Here is a 13,507-nt window from a genome sequence, read left to right as displayed (position 1 = left end):
ACTTCCCTATCTTCCTGGCTGCGCTAGGCTGACACAGTGACCTCGCAGGGCTGCCGCAGCCACGGAATGCTGGGCCTGCAGAATCATGACTCAAGGGTAATTTCAGGCATTGCACAGTGAAGGTCCAGGAGGAAAACATTACCGTATTTCTTCCTCCCGAGGCACTTGTCCACCGTCCTCTCTGATTGAGACCTCCTATTGCCGAGGAAGACCCCCTTAAAGAAGCACTGCTTTCCAACGTGGTAGGTGTGGATATTGCTGCTAAACCTCGGGTAAAATGTCCACTCAGGACGCTTCCCATCTTCTGCAAGACATCGAAATCATTCCATTAACATTGCTTCCAGCCTCATAATGCAACAGGGTGACAAAGGTCGTGACACTCCCCAGGCACTCTCTGGCTGTACCTTTACCAACGTGCGTAACTCCTTGGTCCTGCATCAGAGCAGGGTTAGCCTCTTTGAGACTAGACACAAAAGGAAGGGAAGTGGGGAGAAAGCTAAGAGGCCTCTTTTCTTTTCCTTTTTACCTTCTACTCCAAAAATAAAGCCGACTTTCTGGTTGGAAGTGATGTATGGGTGGGGAAGCTCAGAGACAGCTTTACAAGCACCTACGGTCCAACCTTCACTCTGATAAGAGGGTGGGAAGAAGGGAATGCCCATCAGCCAGAGGAGGGCTGGACCAACCATGGCAACTTAACCAGATGGAACACGGCGTCAGCAGCAACAATGGCACATGCATGCGACAGTCACGCCAGAGCATGTATGTATACATGTGATTATGGCAAATGGGAAAGGCTGCTGTGAGGCCTCGGCCAAGTTACTGGACCTTGCGGCGTCTTTGTCTCTGCATTCTATACTTTTCCTATAAAATTGCTAAAGTGATTTTAAGCAACAAAAGATCCCCTAATAGCTCTATGGTTGCTTGAGAAACACTTGGGCTCTGTGGTGGCCAAGAAAGAACGCGGGATTTGGAGGCAGGCACTGCTTCCTAGCTATGTGTGCTTGTGTGGGTCACCAAACCTCTCCAAGCCTCAGTCTCCTTCTGTGTAAAATGGGTAGGTCTCTATTAACCACAGAGATCTACATGTATTGACACAGAAGAAAGTCCACGCCCGGCCGGGCGTGGCTCAGCGGTTGAGCGTCGACCTAGGATCCAGGCAATCAGGGTTCAATTCCTGGTCAGGGCATATGCCCGGGTTGCGGGCTGCAGCCGATCAATGACTCTCTCATCATTGATGTTTCCCTCTCTCTCCCTCTCCTTTCCTCTCTCTGAAATCAATAAAGATATATTAAAAAAAAAAAAAGAAAGAAATGACAGTGTTTTTAAAAAAAAAAAGAAAGAAAAAGGTCCAGGATCTATCTACTTTGAGTGAAAATAGTTTGTATACTATTTTCTACTAGTGAAAAGCAACCCGCATATCTATACATACAAACACATGTGCATGTCAACATTTTGGAAGAATAGTGTATGTACTAAACTCTTCACAGCTATCGGGCAGAGTGGGGACATTGTTGGAGAATACTGGGGATGGGGTTTCTTTATATATTTTATAGACTTCTTTTTTCTTATTCTCACCCAAGGACATGTTATATTGATTAGAGAGAGAGAGAGAACCATCAATGTGGAGAAAAATCGATCAGTTGCCTCCCATATATGCCCTGAGCAGGGATCGAACCCGAAACCTAGGTATGTGCCCTGGTAGGGAATCAAACCCGCAACTTTTTTTTTTTTTTAATCCTCACCAGAGGATATTTTTTTTCCATTGCTTTTCAGAGAGAGTAAAATGGAGGGAGAGAGAAAGAAACACTGATGTGAGAGAAACACATCGATTGGGTGCTCGCGCCCTGACCAGGGCCCAGGATCAAGCTTTCAATTGAGGTATGTGCCCTTGACCAGAATTGAACCCGAGACCCTTCAGTTCGAGGGCCGACGCTCCAACCAACTGAGCCACCTGGCCAGGGCTATATACTTCTTTATTATTTTAGCATTTTGATACAGTTCTTTTATGGTTTTTATATAAAGGCATTTCATTTTTTGAAAAACATGTGATGATGTTTTCCCCAGCAGAGGAGTTGTGAGAGTTAGAGATGAAGAACGCTGAATGCCTAGCATGCAGTGGGTCTTCAGTGCATGGTGCCCAACAGTATGGCAGACTTCTGGAAAGACCCTGGGCTTGGAGGCACGTGGAGGAAGACCTAGGGCTGACTTACTTGTCTGCGACTTTAGCAGGCTAAACTCCCCGAGATATTTATCCTTTTGGATTTCAGGCAGTGAGGTTTCAGAGGAGTGATCAGAATGTGAGCAGGAGGATTTCAGATCCAAATCTGCAGCAGGGCTGGAAAGGAAGCAGAAGGCTTAGATTCGCCCATGTGCTTAAACTGGTTTTGAGAACCTGATCTTACACATCCCACACTAGAATTACCCTCACTTATGACAACGAGGCCTACTCTTCCATACACATCCATGAACATATGACTTATTTATTCACAATTCAAGAGACTAAAACATATTCAAAAGTTGCATGCTTAAGAAGAGTTCGGTGGTTTCTCAAAAATTTAAATATAGAGTTACCATACAACCCAGGAAGTCTACTCCCAGGCATTTAGGGCATACCCAAAAGAATTAAAACAGAGGCCTGACCAGGTGGCTCAGTCGGTTGGAGCGTTGTCCCCTACACCAAACGACTGTAGGTTCGATTCCCTGTCAGGGTACATACCTGGGCTGCAGGTTCGATCCCAGGTCAGGGCACGTAGAGGAGGCAACCAATCAATGTTTCTCTCTCACACCGATCTCTCTCTCCCTCTCTCCCCCAACAGATACTCAGATGAGTATTAAAGAAAGAAGAAGACTTGAAAACAGAGGCTCAAACAGATATATGTATATAAATATTCATCGCAGCGGTACTCACGAAGGCCCAAAAGTAGAAACACCTCAAATGTCCATCAACAGATGAATGGGTAAACAAAATGTCTCCTGTATACATGATGGGATATTAAAACAAACCTAGACTGAAATGGTTATAATAACAGAGCATTATGTTTGGTGCTGAACTTCCTGGCAGCTCAGCCGGTAACAAAGGGCCTACATCAAAGTGCTGTGGGTGTCAGCAGCAAACGCAATCACTTCCAGTTTAAGGGGCTTTGTGGGTGATAGATGGCCTTGGCCAGTGTTTTCACGTATAGTTATCTATTACCAAACCAGAGGCTATTTTTCCGTAAGGTTACATCACCCTTGTATTTGAATAGTTTCAAAGCAACTTTATATTGCTTGTGTTTGCTCCCTACCAACAATCTAACGATGTAGAACCATTTCCACTTGAAAAAGGAAATAGACCTTCAGAGGAGCAAAGGGTAAAACACATCGAGGCAGGGCCTAGAGCTTGATCTGCAGCCTCACTCTGGACTACGTTGCCTGAAAAGCGTAACGAACACTAGCTCAATAACCCACACGTTTTAAATAACATACTGTATCTTTGAACTTTGGTAGTATGCAGGTAGAGCAAAAAAAAAAAAAAAAAAATGCAATAACTCAGAGCCCCCCAGTTCAGAACATGTGATAATTTTGACATCGGAGTGAAATAAATCTCTCCTAAATATTTTTGGAAAGGCTTTGCTGAACAAATTGTGTAAAAAAGATTGCAAGGATAAAGGAGACTTTCCAGAACAACTTTAGAAGTATTCACCTACTTTGTTTAGTCAACAAACATTTATCCGAGGACATTTTGTGGCAAGCACTGTTCCAGACACTGGGCATCCAAACAGAGTCCCTGCTCTTAAGGAGCTTAGAGTCGAGGGGCAGAGGACAGGGACAGATAAATAGGTGACTGTGGAAGAGTAAATACAGAGTGGGGAAAAAGCAGGTTTTAAAAAGAGTAGTATAGCCCAGCCTGGTGTGGCTCAGCGGTTGAGCGTTGACCTAAGATCCAGGCGATTGGGGTTTGATTCCTGGTCAGGGCACATGCCCGGGTCACGGGCTCTATCAATGACTCTCTCATCATTGATGTTTCTATCTCTCTCCCTCTCCTTTCCTCTCTCTGAAATCAATAAAGATATATTTAAAAAAAAAAAAAAGAGTAGTATAATATGATCTTAATTGTGTCAAATAAATATATATTTATGAGCATAAGAAAGAAATAGAAGTCTTTCTTATGCATATTAAAAACATCAAAATGTTAACATTGATTCTCTAAGAGGTGGAGTTATTGTGATTTTTTAAATACTGCTTTTATATTTTCAAAATTTTTACAACAAATTGAATTACTTTTATTATAACAAAATTTGTCAGAATAAGGTTTTCAAAAATTTTACTGTAAAAGATATATAAACAGAGAAAAGTATATAAAACTTAAAATATAAATACAATTTTATAAATAATTATAAAGCCAACATCCACGACAAGAATCAAACAAAACAAGGCCACCCATCCCCTCCCATTCCCCAGGCACCGTCTGTGTCCCTTTCCTGGAGAGGGAAGCACTATCCTGACTCTAACCCTCATAGTAATCATTTCTTTGCTTTTCTATAAGATTTACCACCTATGTATGTACATATGTACTCCTTAAAAATATAGTTCAGTTTCACCTGCTTTTGAACTTTATAAAAGCAAGCACTTGCACAGCCAGGGAGTCATCTAATCACTTGCCCAAGGTCACAGAGATGCTAATTGGTAGAGCTGGGATTTTAAGCCAGTCTGGCCCCAGAATCCATCCTCTTGTCGGAGATGTCAAGCTACCTATCAGACTGTTGGCTCCCTGGTCAGAATTTGCCCCACTGTCTATGGCTCTTCACTGGACCCTTACTTACTCTGAGTGAGCAGACACTTTGCAGGGGCCTGGAGACTCACTGACACTTGGACTTGTAACAACAGAAGATGAGGGGCTGACCCTCTGGCCAGAGGATGTTGTGTTGGCAAAGCATCCCTTAGATTCCAGAAAATCCTTCTGTTTAGTACCTGCAACACATAGATATCATCATTTGGCTACATTAATGAAAATACTTTCCAATCTGTCTTGTTCCCTAGATTATAATTTTTAAATTAACATTTATTGTATACTGAGTATTGGCACCTTACACACATTTGCCCATTTAATTCTCATGACTACCCACAGACATAGGTATTGCTTTTTCATTTCACAGGTGAGGAAACTGAGGTTCAGAAGGTTAAGGAACTTGCCTAAAATCACATAGAAAAAAACACCTTGGCCCAGATTTGATCACAGTTCATATGACACTACAGTCTAAAATCCTAACCACTATGCTAGACTGCTTGCATCTCCACATAGTTAGTCTACTCTGACCTAAGTAAAAGAGATAAGATCTGACTCAAGTTATATATCATTGTACATTTACTGAGCATTTCAATACAATTTTCCAAAGAATCTGTTCATAGAAAGACTAATGAATATAGCTGGTGATCACAACACATAGAATTGTCTTCAAAAACTTGTATGGGCTCCCCTCACACTGTAGTTATTGGAGAAATGTGTGGATAGTCTTTCTCCATGGCTAGTGGGAATGGGGTTCTTACGATATCCTGAGAAAAAGAATTTTCTAAGACTCCCATGGGAGAATGAGTGATTTTTATTTGTGTAGAATGGGTTTGCAAAGTCCCGTTTCCCTTAATCCAGTCCCTGAAGATGTGCAGCTGGGGATTCAGCAGAGCTAAAAGCAACACCAGTGTCGAAACTTTCCCTTCCATGGTGGAGCTGAGTCCAGTACAGCAATAAGCTAGTTACAGTCCATCGGCCCATTGTATGGGGTCCACATGGCTGTGAGCCATGTGGGCAAACGCAGGGGAGCCAAGCAAGCGTGCCCCCTGCAACAAGATCCCAAGAGAACCAAGGGAAAGAACTCCTTTGTTTAGGAGCTTAAGAACCTCAAATCTTCCCACCCTTGCAGTGGCCACGCCTACTCTGGCCAATGACCTGTTCCCACGAGTGACTAACAGGCAAGTGCCATCCCTGTTTCACCCAGACTTTATTGGGCACTCCTGTAATACCTGGCCTACCCTTTGCTCCTTGCCAGTTACTCATAACTAGCTAATTACAACAGTATCAGTGTCGTCATTCTTTTATGCGCACAACTTCCCCACGAACTGTGTCTTAGTCATCTTAGTAGCACTCAGAACAGGACCTGGCACAAAACAGATTTCAATAAATGGAAAAAAATTATAACTCTCCAGTCACCCACAATTACAAGTAAGGGAGTCCTGCAACTGTCAGAGGAGTTTATTTATTGTCTTCACTCTGCTATACAGTTACTGCTTTGTGAAAGACAAGCTGTTCTCTCATCACTTTATATAAGCGTGTGCCTTGTCCATTCATTTTTTAAAATGTCAGATAAATGGATAGTGCATTTCTTTATGCATAACTTCATAGAGCATAGGAGCTCAATAGACACAATGTAACGCCTGGTTATAAGAAAATTACAAGAAATAAGATTCAGACTTCTCTGGCTCTTGAGTGCATCTTTAGATTGACTGCTGTTCCACCTCCCTAGTCTCATGCTGCACATGCACAGAGTTTATACCACGGGCCACCTGCAAACTCCCATCATCTCTCGGTGGGACTGCTACTCAGACAATTTCTTATTCATTTCTGATCGGCTCCCTCTCAAATTCATATAGCAAGTGGATCACATCTTTTGCACTTTTGTCAAGTCCCAACCCTGTCACCAAACCCTTGACTCTTATGAGGATTCCCTGTGATTCTACAACATTTGAAGGCCAGCCAAGCTACTTCCTCCCCTCACACTATCTCGATTCTAGGGTTTCTCAGGGTAGGGCCTAAGGACTGTCTGCATCAGAATTAAAAGTATAGATCCCCGAATTCCATCGCAGACCCTCTGAATTAGAACTCTCTAAGTGAGGCCTGGGGACCCACATTTTTAACAAGTTCTCCTCCCCCAGTAGCTCTTAAGCTCACATTTGGCACTGACTTTCCTCCTCTGCAAGTCTAGCTCCATCCCAGCACTGCATCTACCCACCTCCTGATTCCCAGCTGCCTGGTATCCCCGATTTGCTAGTCATGAGAACCACCTTGGGTGGGGGCCCTTGTTCAAAAACATACAGGTTCCCTGGCTCTGACCCAGACCTACCAGGGAAGACCTGGGAATCAGTGTGTTTAAGCACCACCTCAGGTAGCCCTGGCTGGTTTGGCTTAGTGGTTGGAGCACAGCCTCTGGACTGAAGAAGCACCTCAGGTGATTGATTCTCAGGGACAGCCAAGTGTGGGAAGAACATACTGTTCTGGGACATGCCGCTGGGCCCAGAGCAGCTCCAGACACAGGGAAGGTGTAAACAGTTGGAATGGAGTGGAGCCCAGTGGAGGGGTGAGAAAGGAGCAGAGCTATGGAGCGGAGAGCACAGGTCTCCGAAAGCCATATACTGAGCCTCAAAAGTAGAGTCAACAAATATAACACATTCCACACTCTCTGACCACAATGCAATACAGTTAGAAATCAATAATAAAAGACAGCCAAAAAGCATCCATAAGCTTGGAAACTCAAACCACACTTGTAAATATTTCATATAAAAGAAGAAATCGTAATGGAAAGCATGAGTGCTTAATGAGCAACAACGTAAGTACTATATAGCAAAACCTGTGGGATTCAACAAAAGCAGTAATTAGAAACGTGAGCCATAGATGTATATATTGTATTTCACTGAATACAAGACACCATCCACTGTAATAGCATTATTATTTTATGCACCACAAAAAACAAAGGCTGCCGCCCTAGCTGGTTTGGCTCAGTGGTTAGAGCATCAGCCCGCAGACTGAGGGCCTGGGGTTTGATTCCAGCCAAGGGCAGGTACCCCGGCTGCGGGCCCGGACACGCGCGGGAGGCAACCAATTGACGTGTCTCTCTCACGTCAAAGTTTCTCTCTCTCTGTCTCTCCCTCTCCCTTCCACATTCCCTAAATAATAAATGGAAAAAATATCCTCAGGTGAGAACTAGCCAAAAAAAACCCAAAGGCTGCCAATTAAACTATGGCACAGCCCGGCCGGTCGTGGCTCAGCGGTTGAGCGTCGACCTGGGATCCAGGCGAATGGGGTTCGGTTCCCGGTCAGGGCACATGCCCGGGTTGCGGGCTCGATCAATGATTCTCTCATCATTGATGTTTCTATCTCTCTCTCCCTCTCCTTTCCTCTCTCTGAAACCAATAAAGATATATTAAAAATAAGTAATAATAAACTATGGCACAATGTTTTGCCACTTAGAATTTTTATTTTATACTTATTGAAGCACTCTTTTAGACTTATTTAGAGATTTTAATCACATATCACTCACGTGCATATCTAAATATATATATATATATGCAAAATAAATTGGTTAAGGCATTCTCCAAACCATACTCACGTTTGAATATCTGATTACTGACTCACTTTTCAACTCAATCACTGATGTCCACATTTTACACCCACATTGACCTCGTTTGCAAAAAAACATGGGTGATGCAGCCTTTCTAAATGAGTGCTCCTCTCCTGCCTCTGGAACTTTCTTCCAAGCGGCAGACACACTTTCTGCATTGTTCAGTGCTCATACAGCAAAGCTTATGACTACTTCACACCTGGCCCTGGGCCCACAGCACTGGTTAGGCCAATTCAACTTCAGAGCTGCAAACTGTGGAAAGGGTTGATCTTACAATTGATGGGCTAAAGTGTAACAAAAACAAAGATCCCAAAATTAATGAGCTAAGCTTTCAATTCAAGAAATAAGGAAAAAATAAATTACCACAAATGTTAAGGAGGTAAATAATAAAATAAAAGCAGAAATGAATGAAATGAAAAAGATGATCAGAACTATGGCTTCATGGAAAAACCTAATAATGTACATAAAGTTCAAGAAAAAATTTCAAACACAAGTATACAGTATTAGGAAGAAAAAGGAAGTCATAATTACAGATAAAATAGTAATAATTTTACATATAAAGAAATTGAGAACCCAAAATGTCAAGTAATGTGTTCAAGGCTATAGAGCTATGGAGTATAATTTTTTTGGTTTTTTGTGTTTTTTTTTACTTTATTTTTTACTGTGTTTAGAGAGGATGGGTGAGAGCAAGAGAGAGAAACATTGATCAGTTGCCTTCTGGGGGGATCAAACCCAGAACATGGGTATGTGCCCTGACCGGAAATCGAACCCACTACCTTTTGGTGTACAGGATGATGCTCCATCCAACTGAGCCACACTGGCCAGCAATGGAGTATAATTTATAAAATGTAGTTTAATATCACAGGAATCAAGATGGTACTGATACAAACCCTAACAGATAAATCAATGGAACAAAATGAAAAATGTAGCTAGGCCATAAAATTTTATATAATAATAGTGGCATTTTATCTCAGTGAAGAAAGAATTGATTATTCAAAAAATATTGCTGAAACAATTAACCATTTGGTATGGAAATAAAATTAAATCTCCCTTATCACAAAATAAATTCTAGATAAATTATAGATTTGAATGTAAAACTTAAACAATGTACCTGAAAAAATGATAAGTAAATGTTTATATAATCTTAGAGCAGGGAAGTTATTTCTAAGAAAGTTATCAAATATAGGCAAAACAAAGGAAAATGCATAAATTTGAATATAATACATTTAAAACTTCCTCAGCAAACTATAAGCTAAAAGGAAATTTATAACATACACAATAAGAAAAAGTTAATGACAAATTATGAGGGAGGTTTTAAATCCTTACTCTAAGATATATTTTTATTGATTTTTAGAGAGAGAGGAAGGGAATGAGAGAGAGAGAGGAGGAAAGAGAGAAAGAGAAACATTGATGTGAGAGAGAAACATCTACTGCACCGGCCTCGACCAGGAATCGAGCTCACAACCTTTTGGTGTTTGGAACGATGCTCCAGCCAACTGAGCCACCCAGCCAGGACACAAATTATGAATTTTTATAAATTTATAAGATGAAAATAAATACCCAAAAAGAAAAAGAAAAAAATGGGCAAAAGACATGACTAGGTAATTCATTAAATAAAATACACACACATAAATACATACACTTAGAAGAAAGTTCATCTTTCCTAATAATCAAAAAGCGGAATTTTAAGATACTATCACTTGCCATCAGTTTGCAAATACCCTAGGTTGGTCCCACTTGGAGGAATGGCATTCTTGGTGGAAGTATCTTCACCTTACTAAAGAGCAATTTGGCCATAAGTGTCCTCCGAAGCCTATGAGAAGTGCACTTTTCAGCCGGTGGTTCTACTTCTAGAAACAAATCTATATAAAAGGTACAGAATTTAGGTATAAGGATGCAGAAAGGACCCACACATGTAGAGAAAAAATAAGATCAAGGGCAGAGATGTAAACTAGGTTGATTCTCATAAATAAGTTCTAAGTTATTTATTATAGCATTGACTTATGATAATTTTGCCCAGAGGCTTTAACAGTTATTGCCTTTTCACAGCATGTAAACATTTTAATTGTATATTTGCCACTAGAGGACTTTAAAGGTCACCAAAGCAAGAACTGGGCCCCTTTACAATTTTTTTGGTTTTGATTTTGTTTTGTCTTTCATTTTAGGGGCAAAATCTGAATGTATTACATAACCAGCAAGCAGTGAAATTACGCCTACAGATTTAGCATATTTTCTTGTTTGCTTAAGAAGTTTTGTTTGGCAACACTCTAGAAAGTAGCCTGTGGCTGCTATAACAGGGAAGGCATCTGACAGGCAAGGACAAAAAGAGCAGTCTCCCTGCTACACTGGCACACAGCACATTCTCCAGATTCAAATGACTACAGGATCTTTCTAGAAGTAACTCAGCCTCAAACCTGACTTAGAGACATTTAAACGTGGCCTCAGGTTGCCTCTCCACATCTGCTCAGGCAGAAGAGCCTGAGCCCTTCCACTCAGATACTGATGTTCAGAGGGACGTCAGGTAACTTTAAGCAGGCCAGTGACCTTCTTTGTGCCCAGCCCCAAGGCCTGCCCCACCTCTCTGTCCAGCTCACTAGGCTGTGGAGAGGAACAAATAAGCTAAGGTAAGTCCTTCCTGAAAGGATCACCATTTATCATGACAACTGCTCTTTGAAAACAATAAATATCCAGTAAGCCATAAGACAGGAAATTCTAACAAAGTCACTAAAACACTGAGATGAAGAAAGACAATGCAACCAAAAAGACCAAGCTAGGGTTCTGGTAACTAGAAAGGAATTCAGGGGGAAAGAAGAGTTTGAAAGAAATTCTGTTTCTTTGGTACCATCTGTAGAATTCAGGATAATTATTTCCATTTCTTTAGGCAGGAATAACACCTTACATAACCAAGGCTCTTTCACACATTTGTCATCTCAGCTGATCTGCACAATAGCACTGTCTGGAAGGGAGAAATGATACATCAGACCAAGTTAGCTCAATGCGGATGCTCTTTAACTAAGCATTCAGTTTCCCACCCCTGCTTTTGTGCTCAACAAACAACCCAAGGATCTAGGATAGTGGTTTTTAACCCTTTTTTGGGTTACAGACTCCCATGAGAAGAATGAAAGCAATAGGCCCTCTGTGACGGAAAATTCCTATACACCCACAGTTGTGCATTAATCTTCAACTGGTTTTCCGAGGCATTCATTCCTGAACCCCGTGAGCTCAGGTGTGGTCTCCCGAGTGGACATACCTACAGGGCAGAACAGGAAGCCACAGTTCTTTGGTTAATGTGGTTTGGGGATCTCAGGGGCTAGTGCCCCTAACTCAGAAACATGGAGCCCCCCTCTATCTCACCTTAATACAACAGCTCCCTCCTTAACCCAGGACCACCTGGAAACCATAGAGAAGTCTGGAGCTTAAGGTTAGAATTCCAGAACCTTTTTCTCCGCGCTGACCTAGCATGTAGGGCAACTAACGATTCTACATCGTCTGCCCCACTGGCCCCACTTGTAAGTGGGTGTGGTGGGTCATGTGGAGCAGAGTGTAGAGACCGCAGGCCTGGACAGAAGACCAGGGACCACGGGACGACCTGATGGGGAAGAGGCCGAAGATTGTACGATACCTTCTTGCGGCACACAGGCCACTCACCTATAGCAGGTAAATGTCATCCTGGGCATATACTCACTCCGCAGTTTTCTGAGAAACTGTGGCTGTTCTGCTCCATGGCACTGTTCTCTCAAGGCAAATGTGTCCCCAAATTTCCCCCTCAGCCTTAAGAACCAATTACTGAACTATTATCCCTGATTTAATTTAAACCTTTCCTTAAAGTGGTCATAATTTCTACCTGACCCGTCCCATCCAGTAAACACTGACACACATCTACTAATCTACGAGCAAAGAAAGAAAGAAAGAACATAGACTTTGGAGACCGGAAGACTCTTGTCAAATCCCAGCTTCGCCATTTATTGACTGAAGCACTGGGCAGGTCAAAGCCCTGGCTCCCTTTGCTGGGCTGTAATACGCCCCTGGGGCTGTTGGGAGGTCCAGGGGCTCATTTATGAGACTCTCTGCTTTATGCTCTCTGCCTTATCAGATCTTGGGTTAATAAAGGCACAATTCTACACAAGTAGGTACTTTTTCTATATACCCCCAAACTAGCCTCCTTTTAAACTTGAAATGGTGTCTCCCGGCTTTGGTGCACTTGGGTATGAGACCGAATCCACATCGAGCCCTCCTGATTTCTTAAACTCAACTGTCTCTCCTGCCCACGGCGGTGGGGATGGAGGCTCCTTCCTCCTGAGCCCTCTGCAGCTGTCCCGGGCGGGTCGCTCTGGAGATGGAGGGGAGATGGCAGCCCCGGGGGCCGCTTCCCGGGTCTGGAGTCATCTGCGCACCTGTTGATTTTACACAGTAAAAGCAAGCTGGAGGCCAAGAAGACCTTTGTTAAGAAACGTAGCAACCAAAAGCAGCAGAAACTCCGCATGCCTCTGAAAGTCAGGAGGGCAGGGCTGGCTCTTCCTCAGCGCTTCCCTGGCTCCCTGTGCCCCGTGTCCCACGGTTTGGATGCCCCAGGGCTGGGGTGAGAGCTCCCCAGCCCCAGCAGGGCTCGCTGCCCCCTTCCACCTGCGGGCCTTCAGCCCCTTCCCCCGGGGTCTCCAGGGAAGACCAGGTGAGATCAACGCACCAACTGGCGGCCAAACTGCCGGATCCTCGGCCACGAACCCAGAGCCAAAGGCCGGAGGGACTGGGCCGCCTGCCGGCCACCGGGGCGCGTTCCGGGGTTGCCGGGACACCGGGCCCGCGCCGCGCGGGGGCGCCCGTGAGCGCCGGGCGGGGCTCCCCGGTCCCCCGCTGCATCCCGGGGCTCAGGGGTGCTCAGCGTGCGATGGAGACTTCTGCAAGGGGCAGAGCTGGAGGCTCCAGCCCTGGTGGGGCATCGTGGGCAAGGACCATTGGAAAGGTGGCTCAGCGTTTCTGGATTTTAAAAAACAAAAAGACAAAAAGCGTGGCTCTTCTCTGGGCAGTTTCATTATTGGATCTGTGGCCTCTGGTGGCAGTGAAGGATGAGCCCTCCACAAAGCTTGCAGATGCCCGCTTATCATTGGCATTGATTAGACAGGATCACCTACCACTTCCCG

General features: G+C 43.6%; 1 protein-coding gene across 1 annotated transcript in view; it reads right to left on the bottom strand.

The window, feature by feature from the left end:
- SPATS1 (spermatogenesis associated serine rich 1) overlaps positions 1–12,755 on the bottom strand; it is a 32,064-nt gene extending 19,309 nt beyond the window's left edge. Inside the window, exons 1-4 of the mRNA XM_087817242.1 lie at positions 12,639–12,755; positions 4,803–4,939; positions 2,211–2,335; positions 143–304 (exon numbers count right to left, since the gene is read on the bottom strand). Of these exons, the coding sequence (XP_087673368.1) occupies positions 143–304; positions 2,211–2,335; positions 4,803–4,939; positions 12,639–12,755 (541 nt within the window). The remainder of the gene's footprint in view (positions 1–142; positions 305–2,210; positions 2,336–4,802; positions 4,940–12,638) is intronic.
- Positions 12,756–13,507: the final 752 nt, after the last annotated feature.

This window comes from Miniopterus natalensis, chromosome 5 (assembly GCF_054644295.1).
Source record: "Miniopterus natalensis isolate mMinNat1 chromosome 5, mMinNat1.hap1, whole genome shotgun sequence".
Classification (NCBI taxonomy): domain Eukaryota; kingdom Metazoa; phylum Chordata; class Mammalia; order Chiroptera; family Miniopteridae; genus Miniopterus; species Miniopterus natalensis.
Note: the sequence above shows the minus strand (reverse complement) of the source record. Positions and strands in the feature narration are given on the sequence as shown.